General features: G+C 38.8%; 1 protein-coding gene across 2 annotated transcripts in view; it reads right to left on the reverse strand.

The window, feature by feature from the left end:
- SLC10A7 (solute carrier family 10 member 7) overlaps positions 1-13,909 on the reverse strand; it is a 139,564-nt gene that overhangs the window by 30,688 nt on the left and 94,967 nt on the right. For both annotated transcript variants that reach the window (XM_030946911.1, XM_030946910.1), the window contains one exon: positions 6,594-6,677. In XM_030946911.1, coding sequence (XP_030802771.1) covers positions 6,594-6,677 — 84 coding nt within the window. The remainder of the gene's footprint in view (positions 1-6,593; positions 6,678-13,909) is intronic.

Below are 13,909 nucleotides of genomic sequence, written 5' to 3' on the forward strand. Positions count from 1 at the left end.
AAATCTGTCAGTAAAATACAGCAAGACTTTTTCTACCTGTCTGCCCAAGTGCTGGGCACACAAGGTAAAAAATGCAATAAACAATGTAATACATTAATGTTCATTATTAATTGAGCTAAATAGGGCAAGGAGCTCCCTCCCCACCCACCTTATGTGGAGTGGAATAATTTCTGACATCAGTCATGCAGTACCTCTCCTAAAAATTATCTAGATCTGTAACTTATTTTTTAAACCCAAGAATTGGAAAAAAAAACAAAACAAAACAAAACAAAAAACCAACAAACCTCAAACAACCCAAACCCAAAAAAAAAACCCAAGGAAATGGATAGGAAGTCACCTTTTCTGTTTCCATTATATACAAAAGTCTCTCTTGGTATTTACATCATTATGTAAAATAGATTTTTCCTAATTCTACCAATTATTTTGGACTGACCTCCTCTTTAACAGAATTTACAGTGGTTTTACTGCACTTCTGCTCCTTTTTATTTTGTATTGGTATATTCTTCTAAGTAGCTGGGAAAAAACATCTGGGGCTTTACCATCTCAACAAAGAAACACAAGTCACCTTTTCCTTGTGTTCAAACACATAGTAACAAGTATATCAACAAGCTGCAACAGTTGGATTATCACCACTCCTAAATGCAGCAGTTACCTTACTTAATTTGTCTTCTACGGTAAGTTTCCTAACTCATTCTTAATTAATATTAATACTACTTATAGCAACAGACTTATGCAATGAAGTCTAAAATACAAAATTTCCCATTGAAAACCTTTGAGTCAGGGTAGATATTTTCAACAGTCCTGTAATTTTTCCATATCTTTTCTTATATAGTGATGGTAAACCAAGAAAGACAATTGCAGGGAATATTGGGAACTAGGTCAGTGAAGTCTGGAAGACATGAAAGGTGAGAAAATTGGAGAAAAAAAAGGAAAGAAAATCAACTAAGATGACAGCAACTGTAGAAACCAGTATAAAGAATGAAATCCTAGAATGGAAGAGAGATTAATTTGGTTGTATAAAAATATAAATGAAATAAGATGCTAAGATGGACATCATTCAGATTTCTACAGAAAAACCAGTCTCCAAATATACAAGGTCTGCATGCCAGTTCAAATGCACAGACCCTTTCATAAAGCAAAACTTGCACTACCTCAGCCAGACCCTGTCCTGATATATTTAGAGGGGCTTTACCTCTGTGGAGGCATAAATTCCCACCTTTTCCTGAATACTGCTGTAAAGTTTCAGATTTTGTGATGATTCACCTGCTTTCCTAGGACATCATCAAATATCAAATCTATCCTTATGCTACCGAGTGTACAATCTAATGTTTGTTTTCTGAAGACAGGGTGCAAAAAAAAATTTACAATCTGAGGAAAAAAAAATCTTTTTCTATAAGCATCTTGCTTTTTTCCCCTCAGCTTGCCAAACTCCCCTAAAAGCTATCTTACTCCATTATGTCAGCTTACTCCCAAGAGGTAGCTCCTGTCACATATACACCTTTAAAGCAAGGTATAAAAACCACATGAAGCCATTTTCAAAATTAAGTTTCACAGTTTGAGATAATTTGCAACTGTAGTTTTAAAACCTTATAAACAGGTGCAACATGGCAAAAATGTGAAGGGCGTCTGCAGCATCAGTACCTTTCCTTCATATTTTGCATTCTGTGGGAAGGAGGCTCTGTTCCCTGCTGAGTCAGGTCTTAGTGGGGAGTGAAGTGTGTTCTGAAGGCTGTTTATCCACTTCTCTGGTCCTCTCCAAAAAGCTCCTGGAGAGCTCATCTCCCAGGGTACCTCTCCTCCCTGCAGCTCTCCTGGACTTTGAAGAGAATAAGGTTTCCTTCTATTTGGATTTCATTTGCAAGAAGAGACAGATTTGACACTGTTCCCCCCCACCCCTTTTTTTTTGATAACAGTTCTGTTAATTTTTATTTCCCCCACCTTAGTTAAATAATTCCTTCTACTTCCTATCAACTTCCACCTACCTTCCCCTTTCCATTTCTCATTCTTTAAAAATAAATACCTTGCTAAGCTTCTTAGTTTCAATTTCACTTACAACTTGTATTGCAACATAGCACCCTTTTAGACTTGTGCTGATAAGCACAGCTCCCAAATGCTGGTAGGGCTCCTCTGGAACATTTTGGGCAATGATGCAGAAGGCACTTAAGATCCTTTACTTGTAGGACATCTAGATTGTTTTTGTGTGTGACTAGATTCAGTGAGGATTTCTGTACAACTGGTTTCATTTTATAGATTTGGGAAGAAGAACTACACAGAGTCATAACATTAATTTTAGCTTTAGTTAAGGTCTGTTTAATGTGAAGTGCCCACTTTACGCTGGCAGACAAATTACCAATGGGGCAACTAGAGAATACATGAATGATAATGTACAGACAAGCTTTTTATTATTTATTCATAGAAAACAGTGGGTTTTGGTGTGCTGCTTTGAAAAATGTTCAAACTAGTAGAATATAATGAAAGCACAGTGAAAATTCTATTTCATTAACATTTAATCATAAATCGCTCTTTAATATAAAACATAAAATAAAAGTCTGTCATAAGCACTTAGGTGTAGGGAACGGAGAAAGTCTGCAAAAAGGGGAAAGGAAACATTGTGGTGGGCTTCACTGTTCCTGTTATCTGTCACTTCAGAAGAAAAATATAAGCAAAGAAACAACAGTCTCCAGCTAAATCTCACAACTGGTCATGAAGAAACTGCTTGGATATTTCTCAAAACCTTACATTTTGATGGCTAAAAGTATTACCAATATCTATGGGCAGGGAAACAATGATTGTAGCAAAATCACAACAGCTCAAGAGCAGCAATCTGGCCCAGGACTCAGCCAGATAAAAAATAATCAGAATTTCAAGCTGCCAGAGCAGATTCAAAAATCTTTTCCATGAAATATCTATTACCATGTTTATTGTATAACAAGTATTCTCAAATTCCCCTTAGAGGTATACAAGAGTGATGCACAAATAACAAGCTCTTACCCACTACAGATCTTCAAGGCTTATAGGAGATTAGATCTTTATAAAATACTATAGATTATGTCCCTTTTTGAGACCTCTTGTCAGAGGGGTCTTATTCGTTACTCTACAAATACAAATGCAATATTATACTATCAATACTGATTTGAGCAACACCAGCCTGTCAATTAGCAGAACACATCTGTAGACACTGAGGACACAGGCTGCAACATTTTTTAGGTTCAGACAACCTGCATGACTGACAAAGAAAAGAGCTATTCTTATTGGGGACCATCTATCAATCACTGCCATCTGTGAGACTCAGTGCCTTTCTGATAACATAGTATCTTCCTCCTTTAACAACTCTTTCTTTCTCTAAAGAATGGTCCACCACCTGAGCAGAGCCTGTACCTGGAGCCCTTTATACATTTCAATGTAAGCAGCTAGGCTGGAAGAGCATGTTTGACTCCTGTCAATAGTAGTCCTAAAAAGCTAAAAAAAGTGTTGAAAAACCAGAAAAAAAGCACATCAATTACACTATTGTGACTTCTTTCTCCCAGCCATCATCAAAAATTCTGACAAGCCAGCCAAGCAACCAAAACTCTTTTGTTTGCCAGAAAGCAAACAAAATGCCAAACAAAACGCCAAACAAAACAAATCTAAAAGCACCTTTTTATGTACTTTGCTTATATCCCAGAGGCTGCTCGAACAGCCAGCTCTGCAGCCTGTTCAGGAAATGAGCATTTAGGCAACACAGGTTTTCCCAGAGGCAAGATTTTTTTTAAAGGAAAAGAAAGCCCTTGGAGAATGCTTCCTTTAAGCAGCCTCTTCTGTTTTATACTGATGTGTCTGGAGCATAAAGCCCCCTTGATCACAGATGAGCTACGAAGGCTGAGCAGGGGCAATCCTCCAAGCAGGCAGGTTTCAAGCTTGAGGGTTTTTTCCCCCCCAGTCAAGCTCTTTGTTACCAGATCACCTTACCAGGCACTCTTCCATTGGTTTTCTGCTGAACAGTATGGCTGAATGTGGTAAGGAATTGATGTTGTGGGCATGAAATGATAAATTCGAATTAATTGCTGAAGGCATCATTCAGGAATTGTGGGCCATTATCCCCTATCACATCTGGAACCCCACAGTGAGTGACCTGTGGTTCACAAACAGGTCCCTGTGCCACCAGCCAGGCAACACTTCAGTGATGAGTCAGTGGTGCTCTACGAACAAAGGGCAAAACTTCCCATTGAATTGGAGCAGATGAAGGGCAAGCAGACCTATCACTGGATCTCTTGGCATTGGTCCTTTTCTTGCTTGCTGTCTTCCCCGACTCCTGCCCATTACTTTTGAGTATCCACCTTCAGAAATGGCTTCTATTCATTCCTCTCTGGGCAGGTTGGGTTACCTTTGTACAGCTCAACCTAACCAAGACAATCACTGTAAACTACTGACATTTCTGATCTGTAGCTTTCATTAGCATTTCTTCTCTTCCACATCCTCTAAACAGATATAGTCAAGTGCAGTAACTTCAGAAACAGTCTTTTTACTTAGAGGAATGTGAGCTACTTTTGTTGATCTTTCACTTCCAGAAACTGCTTCAAAGACTTTTAAAGAAGAATCATCCTATTTCTTGTTGAAGTGTATTTGTAAAAACCCAAACTCTTCATTTGTCATTGGGTTACACAACCTTTAAGATTCTCTATTTTTTCTTTCAGTCTTTATCAGAACTCTTAAATTCCATCTCAGTCAGAATCACAATTCTGATTTCAATCTTGTGATCACACAGAGCACTTAATTCATATGCCTACTGCTCCATTCATGATAGTCAGCCTTATTACTTCTAACAGCTAAAAGAACACCCAACTCCACCAATTAGCTGACATATCAATTTCCTGTAACATCTTTCCAAAGTAACATTCCATTATATATACAGAAGAAAGTACTCTTGAAATTTTGCCATCACTTTGTCCAGCAATCTACCATCATCTTTGGGCTTATTACATTGCAGCACAGATGCTGATACTCCACGGCTATAGGACACTTTATTGCTAAATTTTCTGTCATGCATTTGTTTCCTAGAAATTTCCAGCTAAGGCTTCAAACTAACAGCTTCCAGTGTTTGGACCTTTCAGAAGAGGATTCAAGTACTTTTGCTTGTCTGCTTTTGGTGGATACTTAATTTTGATGAGGTAAGAACACAATACAGAGGTAGGTTAATCAGCAATCCTTTGTCCTAATTAATAAGGAAACTCTTGGGCATTTAATTCAAAGCATGAGAGCAGTTCCACAGCTTTCAGGGACACAGGGCTAATGTCCATTTTCCAGATGACATGGCTGCAGAGAGGTTATACAGGTGCTGATATTGATAACTACTGTCATGCTTATCATGCTCGTCCCTTTACTAGACTTCAAAGTGTGTCTTTAATCAAAAGAAACTTCACCAGGAATTTGTTAAGTTTCAGTACATGCAGATTTTGAAATTATAGTGCAACTATAGTTTGATACAAGTCTGATTGACTGTCCTATGTATCACAGGCAATGACAGATACTCTTAACCTTGTGCAGGGTGCTCCTTTACAGCCTCTGCTCTCATTTGCCTGTGTTTTAACCATGCCTTCCATTTCAAAGTCTGCTTTAGGCTGACAAAATTTCAGAAGGTTCCAGCTGAACCCAGAGTTCAGCTGGATGCTAGAATGAGCTGCAAATCCCACTCATGTGCCCTCTGTGCATTCTGAGAGCCTGAGAACAGCAAATACTTACAAGTAAGTAAAAATTAGGCTTAAAGGTGTTTTAGTGTCCAAGAGCAGCGACAACAGTTATGACAACTTTTGGTCTTACTATTGTGACTCCCCACCATGACATGGGAGAAAAAATAACTAATATCAAGATTTGTGAACAAACAGACACTACAGAGACAAGGATCACAGAAAGCCTTATACATGCAATTAGCATTTTTTACATTCAGTGGAAGTTTTCTATCATAAGCCATGGAAAATAAGGCTTTGTGTGAACATATGAACAATGAGTATAAAATTAAATGTTGAATAACTGTTCATTTCACAAATACCTTCCACCCAGACTAACATGATAGAGAAGTAATGTAAAAATACTTTGCAGTTGTGCAACTAAACCCCTTACTGCAAACATAAGCAAAATGGCTCGAGCAGCCTTAATTTGATGATTTCTTAACTTGTGACTACTTAGCCTTTATATGTTTATTAATGTTGAGATTTTTTTTATTCCTGTAATTATTAGTAGATATTACACAGGGAGGAAGGACTTCCTTCAGCCCCAGGCAAAGGGCATGTGACAAAAGGACTGTGTAGTATTCTCAAAGCTCATTTGTATGGGGCTGGAATTCCTCACAGCCTGGGCTGCCATTTTTCCCACTTTATGTTCACAAGCTCCCTCCTCTCTCTGCAGCAGCGGGTGTTTGTGGAACTGAGGGACAGATGCTCAATCTCAACAAAGATCAATGTGGCTCCAGGGAGCACTGGAGCATCTTTTCCCTGATATTAGACTTCACTATCCTGAGGCTGTTCCTATGTGGCAGCTTATCAGGTTGTCAGTCTGTCTTTAAGATAGCTCTCTTTATCTTGTTTTTTTAAATAAGAATGTATATTTAAAAGACATACCTGTCCAATAATAAGAGGGACTACAACAGTCATAAACAGCTGCGAGAATATGGATGTAAAAGGCACAGAGGAGGATGATCCAAGCTACAAAATAAAGATATACCATTAACATTGCACTTTTCCTTAGTATCTGCAAATTTCATACACAGATATCACACATTTATATGCATTTTATTTTACACATATAAACTGGGAACTATGTGCACTAGAAGTAGCCACCCATGTTTAATAGTTAAGTCACAATAAAGCATTTGGTGTTCCACAAAACAGAGCTAAACCAATCTCTGATTATTTTATAACTTAGGGTAATATTTCCATCAATATTCATTTAATTGAAAACCTGCTGCACATAGATGCCAAGTAAATTATATAAGCATTTGTAGGATGATAGTCTAAAGAGACAGTGAGTGAATCCTCCTAACTAAACAGTTAGCTTGACTTACTTTACCATTTATACAAACATCAAACAACAGAAGTCAGTGTAGTTATTTCAATAAATAAATGAAAATAATGAAATAGTGAAGAAAACATTCACATGTTTTATTTCAGCACTGTCTAAAAAGAGATATACTGGAAGTATGGAACTACTCTTTCATTAAGACAACTGAACTGACAGTCTTAGTCTTCAAATAGTTGATCTCTCTAACAATAATTGTAAATGCTAGAAGTATTTTTTTAAGATGCTGGTAGAAAACAGGAACACACACAGTCAGCAGGATTTTTGGAACCTGCTTCAGAATGTTTAGGAAAATATACAGTATTTTTTACGTTCTGACTCGACTTGTTTTAGGCTAGGTAATTAGAAAGTTTCCTTTAATGCAATTTAACACCTCTTTAACAGCAATGGAACACACGTTAAGAAACATACACTAAGGAGACTGAATAGCATTGTCAGAGCTCCCATAGACAACCACTTGCTTCTCAATGAGGCAAAGGACACAACACTAAGGTTTTCAAAGATCCACTCTATTTTATATTTTACACTTCACTTTAAAGATTCTCAAAACGACAACAGAATACAAGAATCTTTTCAGCACCATCTAAATAATGCTGATTTCCTAAAGCATTCTTACATACATCATTCTCATAAATTATACTTTTCACACTTACCTTTCTTTCCAAGCTACCTTTGTGACAGACAAGGTGATCATGCAATCTAGTAACTTGCTATAAGCCTGCCTTGAAAAATCAACATATGGCCAAACAAATGGGTTTGGCATAAAACAAGATTCTTCATAAATTTGAAGAACAGAAAAATCAGAAATTTCATATAGTGAAGTATTTTAATTTATGGAAATGTACAAATGTACATCTGCACTGCTTTTTTGTACCTGTACATTTGTACATGCACCGCTCGGGAAATGGGCAAATACACCTGTGGGGCATGTCTCTGGGCAAACTGAGCTTCTGCAGGCAAATGGCCTCAGATTTCATGTCCTTTGCTGAATAGACTCTGGGTGGAGAGTCTCAGGAGGAGCACACAGGATCTGGCTGTTTCCTATGTGCTACCTGAACTGGCAACATCAGCTAAGACTCAGTGTGACCGCTTAACAAATCACAACATCTCGTCACCATCACCTCCAGCTGTAATGATGTGGGCACATGGGAGGGGACCCGAGAATGATGCCACAGCTGAGAATTTTGGTCTGCAGGTGGGGACTCAGTAGCCTAAATTTCTCACAGAGTCAAGAGGGAGAAGTGAAAGCTTGCATAGGAAGAGTCAGATCACCCACAGAGTACCCAAAGTCTGGCAGGGCAGCCAAATTTCCAAGGGACACAGGGCACTCTGATGTTTCCGTACAGAGAGCACAGACCTGCAGCATCCCACTCATCATCTCCTAGTTGTTTTAATTCTTGTAAGAAGCTTCTGAAATTTTAAAAGGTTCTTAGTTTTTCAAATTGTAGTTTGACTTATGTGCTGAGGAGCTAAAAGCATTACTTACTCTGTATTCCAGGAAGCCTTTTTAAGTGAAAGTGAAGATTTTTAAACTTTAAAATCTGCCTGGGCCACAGAGGAGTCAGTCTAAGCAAGCCAGGACACTTGAACAGCTTCACAGAACTACAACAGTTTGGCACTGACTCCTGTGCTTTTCTATAAAAATGTTGATTGGACTTTGCTCACTATTTTAAGCTTTATGCTCAGTGGATGCATAATCAGTTTCTAAGTTAAGAATGAAAAACTATTCAACAGAATTCAACAGAATTCTGCTGAAAAAGGCATAGTCTTGCCAGCTTTTTAAAATGTTACTTCAAACATAGTGTCTTCAAACTGCTGGGAATTTTTAAGCACTTTGTGTATCTATAAGGATATGTTCTGCTTTGGATGTGGGGTTTCTGGTATTTGTTTTGCTGTGTGTTTTAGATAATTACAAACTGAATTAAAGGTACTGATACTACATCTTCAAACAGACTTCTAAACTTCGTTTCCCTTCTGTATATTTTGACAATAATTTCAGTGGGCTGTTATTTATCAAAATCTATCTGTTAGATTATGTGTCTCAACTCTTGTATTACCTTACCCTTAAATCTGTTTCCTGAGAAAGAAGCAGAAGATAAGCTATAGGCTGAAGAGAAGGCATGAACTTCTCAATCACACAGAAAATAAAGACATTTTAACCCAGACTCTGGACATATGGTGGCTAACCACAAAGAATCAAAACTACTAAGGAACCCAAAGCTAATGGAGGCATATTTTGACCAGGGCCTTCTCATTTGTAGCATGAAAACTCATCAGGCTCACAACTCTGTCTCATGGACCCTCAGACATTACCTGGGCTCCAGAGTTCCCTTGAACATATCTTTTGGATATGTTTGCCACACTTGTTTTGAGAAAGAGAAGTGAGAATTGAGGAAACAAAAACCTGGATATAATGTTAATCAAACCTTCCTACACACTTACAAAATGCAAATATTCTGTCTGAATAAATGAATAGGATTTCGCTCAGGTTTTAGTTGGATCAAGCTAAGTTCTGTGCTCCATTAGCTGTCATGACAGGTTTTTTTTGAGAACTATCTAGATGATGTGCATTGCACAGAAATTACTATTAGGCTGATTTTATTAGGTTGAAATTATTAGTAGGATGATTATCTTTGGCTGCCCTCCTTGTTATAATGATCTCTATACCTAAAAATGAACCTTTCTTCAATGGCAAACAGATGTACTGTAAGAACTGGCATAAAAACATAAAATCAAACTGCTGATTTATAGCTGAAAAAGCCCCACCCCTACCTGATTGGAATGATGTATGGAAGAAAAAATGCACCACTTAATGAAAAAGGAATCACAGACTTCATACCACCATATTGTCCATGCTTGTTTAGGAACATTTTTTAAAGTTTGATATTGTGATGAGATTGTTACACACCATTCTGGAGAGCAGCATTTCAGTTAAAGGTTTAGTCATAAGCCAGCCCTGCTTTAATGTACTCACTATGCAAGAAAAGACCCTGAAAATTCTTGATTAGTGAAAGATACTTTTTACTTAAATAATCTGAGTGATTTCAGCAGGGTAACTCAGATAAGCAGAAAGATAATTCCAGGCAAATCTTCCCACACAATTCTGTCACCATGCAGTACTTCAAACCTGACCTGCAGCATTCTTGCTAATTTAGTCCTAGACCTTTCTTCTCAAGAGACTGCCTATTTTATAAAAACCCAACAAATAATTTAGTGGGTTTCTTTATGAGTTTGTGGTAGAAACACTGGCTTATCCTTAATTAAAAGGCTATATTTAACTGGATATGGTAAAAAAACCAAAGAGTAAAACCCAAACTTCCTTGCATAAAAAACAAGACAATTGCATCTCCCATCCTAGACTGTCTGCAAAGCCAGACACTCCATTCTCATCTTTCTGGCTGACCAGGCAGGTATCACAGGGGGTGTTCCCAGATCTTCACTGCCATGGGCTCAGAAGAAACACATCATCCGAGTCCCACCAAATGACAGCCCAGTGATACCTGTGCTGCACACACTGTGCCCTCTTTGGAGCAGGCTGTCCTTTGGGGGCAGTTTTTACCCTCCCAGTGCTCTCCTGCAATTAATGCTTCCTCAGCTTGTGTCTTTGTGCTCTTCACACACCATCAACCAGCTTCAGCCTCACCAGTTGCTGAGCACAGAGGAGGAAGTGAGGCAGGGGTGAAAAGAGGGCAGAACTGGTGGGGAGGGGCACTACTCGCTGCTCTTTTACTCAAGATATTCAACTTTAAGCTTTTCTTTTCTACATTCTGGTGGAAGGGTCTGGCTACTCTGACACCCCCTTTAAATTTTGCATTCAATGCTGTATTGTCACTGCTTCTGGTTCCCCTCATCCAGCCCAGATGCAGTTGCCTCAGAGGCCTGTCTGGAACACCCTATGCCCCGATCCCTTTACATCCTGCTGGGGATGGCAGGTCCATTACAGAAAGGCCATGGAATGCAATGCACTTTTGGAAAAGAGGTGGATGGCATCCAGTTTGGTGATGAAGGGCAATGAACAAGAGTTAGCAGCTGAACAAAGCCCTCCCTTGCCCTGGACTCCCTCCAGAGCCCTTACCCTGACCCAGTTGTGGCAGCATGTTACAGCAAGCAGAAAAATAACCAGGGGTCCCTCAGAAACCCAGAAATGGAACTGCTGTGATGGGAAATGCCATGGCAGCAATGGTGCTGAGGCTCTGGGAAGCAGGGAGCACTTGGAAGAGCACTGATGTCCTCCTGTGCCCACAGTGCCCAGCTCCAGATTTCAGGCAGGAGGTGGAAAGAGGTCATTCCTACACAACACCTAAGCAGAGCTGACAGGTCACTGGGGTGCCCTTCCCACCCCCCTCCTTACAGGCAGTCACACCCACAGCATTTGGACATCTTGGAAAGGCACAGAAGCCAGGCAAGACATGCCAGCTCCCAGCCACTGACCCCCAGGCATTGACTGGTACTGAAATAATCCAGCTGGAATGGGTGGAAGGGAAGGGGAGGCATATCACTGAGAATAGGATTTCTATAGGACATGTTTAAATTTAAAAATAAAGGTTTTAATTACACCTGTCAAAAACTGCAAATTGTCTCTTGCCTCAGAAAGGGGTATGGTATCCAATACCATCTCGAACAGAGGTGGTATCCAATGCTTTGGCAGTCATGTATTTTAACAAGGAGATATTTCACTATTATTCTTAAAAACTAAACTTAAATCCTCCAGTTCTGTTAAATAGCTTGATATATTTTACAAATTCTTGCATATTCTATATGCTTGTATGGCTGTGGGAGTTGATTTGGCACAAATGAAAAAGTATCTATTTGTCTACATATACCCTCCAGTTCTGTTGCCAAATTAAAAAAAAAAAAATCAAAGTTTCACATTCAGAAGTATGGAAAAACAAAAGCTGACAATCTGGCCTTCTTTTTATTTCCTAGGTTGGGCAATGATATTTCAGGTTTCCCTTGTTAAAGTGATCACAGATGCCTAATCCCCCTTGGGTTCCCCTATGACACATTAAATACCAAGCCAATCCAAACACACCTGTGGATTTTAACACCATTTATAGAGCTATAAAAATAACCATAGGTATTCTTCATCTGAAATACACCAGAGCTACTCTTCCACTTAACTGTGGTGCAATGATCTGGAGGGTTAATGTATAGAAACAAGATCAAGTTTACAACCCAGAAACACCTAAATGGGAATTAGATTAATACCCTTGGAGATCAGGGACTTAAGGACTTGCATCCAAAAATTCTGCTGCTAACAAGGGCCTGAAAAGGCTGGAAAGACACAGATTAATCAATACAGGGTAATTAAGAACCATGAATATTATTTATCCACGAAAAAGAAAACTGTGATGTACCAGAAGAAATAAATCAGTGGAGATAGGGGATACTGGAGACATTGCACAAGGCCTGCATAAGCCCTTGTGAAGCAAATTGCACAACTGTGCAGGATTTGTATTACCTGGGCTGAAGATGGAATTAAACCTGGAGCAGGTGCACAAAACACCTCAGATTAAGGGATTTGTTTTATGAATTCAAAGATTAGAAATGCATGTCTTGTTTAGCCTAGCTGACTGAAGGCTGGCAAAGAGAAAGTCCGAGCCAGGGTGATAAATTTCAGAGAAGTGCTATCCAGATGTATAACACTGGCAACAAAGACAAATGGATTACACATCTTTAACCAGTACTTACTGGAAATTAGTTTTCTGTTCATCAGAGACACAAGTTTCTAGTACTGCAAGGGTGGAGGGAGAGCAAAAATCCTTATGTTTAGGTTGGATCATGTTCAGTTCTGAGGTGAATTGCAGGAAAAGAGGAGGATTGGATGAGTCAGGCTGGGAATCTCCTGGTAGTCTAGTTCTATGATCCTATTAAAGATGTGTGGTTAACTTCTGCCCATGTTGGAGCAGGTTGTGCACTAGAAAGGCTCCCCTACTTTTACATAGACGAAAATCTCAAGAGCAATAACACCTAGAAAAGCACCTAGAAAAACCTACAGTATCTTGTGTGTGAGTCAAGAACAAGGAGGGTCCCTATTATTCTCTGCTACTTGTTCCAATTTAAATAGCAAACCCATAAAAGATGTATGTGAAAAAAGCAATAAAATGATTAAGTAAATATTTCACAGCAGTCATTGAAAAGTTCTAGTTAATTGTAAGGAGTCTGGATCAGATCAGAGAATTTTGTTTTCCCAATGATTAAAGAAGAAAGGAAACAGTGAGGTAAATAACCAGGTAGAAATAACGATGCACTTTAAATCTTCCACATGAATGAGTTGATCTGTTAATAGCTAATGCACTGTGCTGCTCCCCCTCCCTTCCCCCCCCACCATAATCAGCCTTTTGTCACATACCAGTGAAATCCATTAGCTGCAACTTCCTTATCAACTTCCAAGGCTTTCCAGCTACTAAGATATTTGCATATTTAATGATTCATTTGACTGGTATCAACTCTCATTTACCAAGTGCTTGAGAAGAAAAACAAGGCATAGTGTGTAGAAGTTCTCTTTAAAAACAAAAAAGTACTGACAGCTCTTTTCAACAAACAGATTTATCTGGATTAATGGGATGGGAGTAGACTCGGTAAAAAAATCTGAGAAGTATCAACAACTTTTGGACCCATAGTTTAATTTAAAGATTGTGAATACAAGTGAAAGCTCCTCAGCATTTAAATCAGCCTCTAATTTCACTTTATTTATTTCACTTTTCTCTGTGCTACTTGCACCAAATTTCCTTCACTTATCCACTCCTGAATTATTTCAGCAGTGCTACTTTCTAGTACTTATGACATCACCACTATTGCCAACATAAAAACAAAAATTCAGGAATCAAGAACAGGACCAAGCTCATAAAGCCTTGGA

Source organism: Camarhynchus parvulus, chromosome 4 (genome assembly GCF_901933205.1).
Source record: "Camarhynchus parvulus chromosome 4, STF_HiC, whole genome shotgun sequence".
Lineage (NCBI taxonomy): Eukaryota > Metazoa > Chordata > Aves > Passeriformes > Thraupidae > Camarhynchus > Camarhynchus parvulus.